The sequence below is a fragment of the Apaloderma vittatum genome, unplaced genomic scaffold (genome assembly GCF_000703405.1).
Source record: "Apaloderma vittatum isolate BGI_N311 unplaced genomic scaffold, ASM70340v1 scaffold31183, whole genome shotgun sequence".
NCBI classification, from domain to species: domain Eukaryota; kingdom Metazoa; phylum Chordata; class Aves; order Trogoniformes; family Trogonidae; genus Apaloderma; species Apaloderma vittatum.
In genome coordinates, this window is record NW_009707955.1 from 31,701 (window position 1) to 33,360 (window position 1,660).

Sequence of the window (1,660 nt, forward strand, 5' to 3'; positions counted from 1 at the left end):
TGTTGCACAAAAAGCCCTGGAGGCTAGGAAGAGGACACCGGCAATTCAGTAGCCTTTCTACATTAAAGAGGGATTTCCATACAAAAGCAGTCTGCAGGAAAAACGAGATTTGAGAAGTGTATTCCCCTCCACCGTGATTTTCTTTTCCTTACGTTTTGGTTAGTGATTACACAGCTATAGGGGTGTCCTGGAGAGGGCATTCCCTCCACCCAATTCTGCAGCAAACCAGTAACACCAACTGATTTCCAAATGTGTTATTCTGCCAAAGGCAAAGTACAACCGTGCAAGTACATTTCAGGGCAGAGTCCAAAATGAGTGAGGATCTTCACAATAAAGCATGGGGCGACAGGGGGAGAAGAAAATGTCTTCTTTGAAAGTCTCAGGGCAAGGTACATCTAATTTTTAACATCTCTGTATGGAAGTCTCACTTTAATACCAAGGAGCATCTGAACACCCAACCTTCAACTAAGAGAGAGGAATATTTCTTGTACTTTAACACAGGAACTATGACGAGCATTCACTTTTCTGTCTGCAGTTCGAGCAAGTGTTAGGGATCTAATCATGCAGAATAAGGCTGTTAGATCACTTCAGGGCTCTCTCTTAATTAGTTAGTAGGAAAACATTACAGATTAGTCATGTACAGTCAGATTCAGCAAAGTGTTTGGTCAGAGCAGTTTAATGCAATGGAGTTTTACCTTCCTAAGCTGGAGGGAGAGAATCTGCTGCTTGATAAGCTAAGCGAAAAACAGCATAAAAACCATTAGACAGAGAAGCATGGAAAGGAGCTGAAATAAACAGACCCGTTACAGAGACGTATTAATGATGAGTCGTTTTGCACAGATCAGAGTTCCTATTAAAAGAAGGTACAGCTGCCTCACTCAGGCTGACGGCCAGGACGAGCAAGCCGCATTGTCAATCGAAATCAGAGGCTGTAAAAATGAAATGGTCGTTAACTGCAGGAAAAGAAGTGTAAGGGCATCGACACGAGTAGGTTTCCAAGAAGCAGCACCTTTGAGCCTTCCATGCACCATCCGCCAGCGCTGTGCTCAAAGCAGGCAGCTCCACCGGGGGAGATGTTCGATTAAATGGCAGGCAAGGAGTGCAGATCATCTGCGAGGCCACTTCTCTGCTGGCAAGCAGGTGGCCTGAGCTGGTCACTCTCTGTGCTTCCAAGGACAGCTCTTTGGAGAAGCTGAAAACAGTCTGGTCACTACACAGTGCTTTCCAGCTTGCCAACCAAGATCACTAACGTCCGGCAAAAAAAAACTGAAATAAAATAAAAGAAGCAGACTTTACAAGAATCTACAGGGTTTTGCTTTCTTTGCAGGAACACGTTGCAACGTTAACCCATGTAGCGGGAAAAACGTGAGACATCCAAGTCCTACCAAAGCGACACCCGGATGAGCTACTTACCAGTGGCCACCAGCTCTCCCAGAGAAGTGTCTTCAGGGACTCATGTCCTAGCCAAAAGGCCACATTGCCTTACTGAGGCAGCAACCCCTTGCAAGCTGTAGGAAATAACCTCTTGGCAGCGTCAGGAGCCGTTCCTCAGTCCCTAAGTTCACCCTCATGGCAATCAAGGGCCTAAAACTAACCAGGTACCAGCGAGCCAACAGCAGATCAGTGATTTAATGTTAGCTACGCCTATGCAACAACCTCA

General features: G+C 45.9%; 1 protein-coding gene across 1 annotated transcript in view; it reads right to left on the minus strand.

The window, feature by feature from the left end:
* Positions 1-734, minus strand: part of ALPK3 (alpha-kinase 3) — a gene marked incomplete at its 5' end in the record, with an annotated part of 22,196 nt that extends 21,462 nt beyond the window's left edge. Inside the window, one exon of the mRNA XM_009866388.1 lies at positions 696-734. Within this exon, the coding sequence (XP_009864690.1) occupies positions 696-734 (39 nt within the window). The remainder of the gene's footprint in view (positions 1-695) is intronic.
* Positions 735-1,660: the final 926 nt, after the last annotated feature.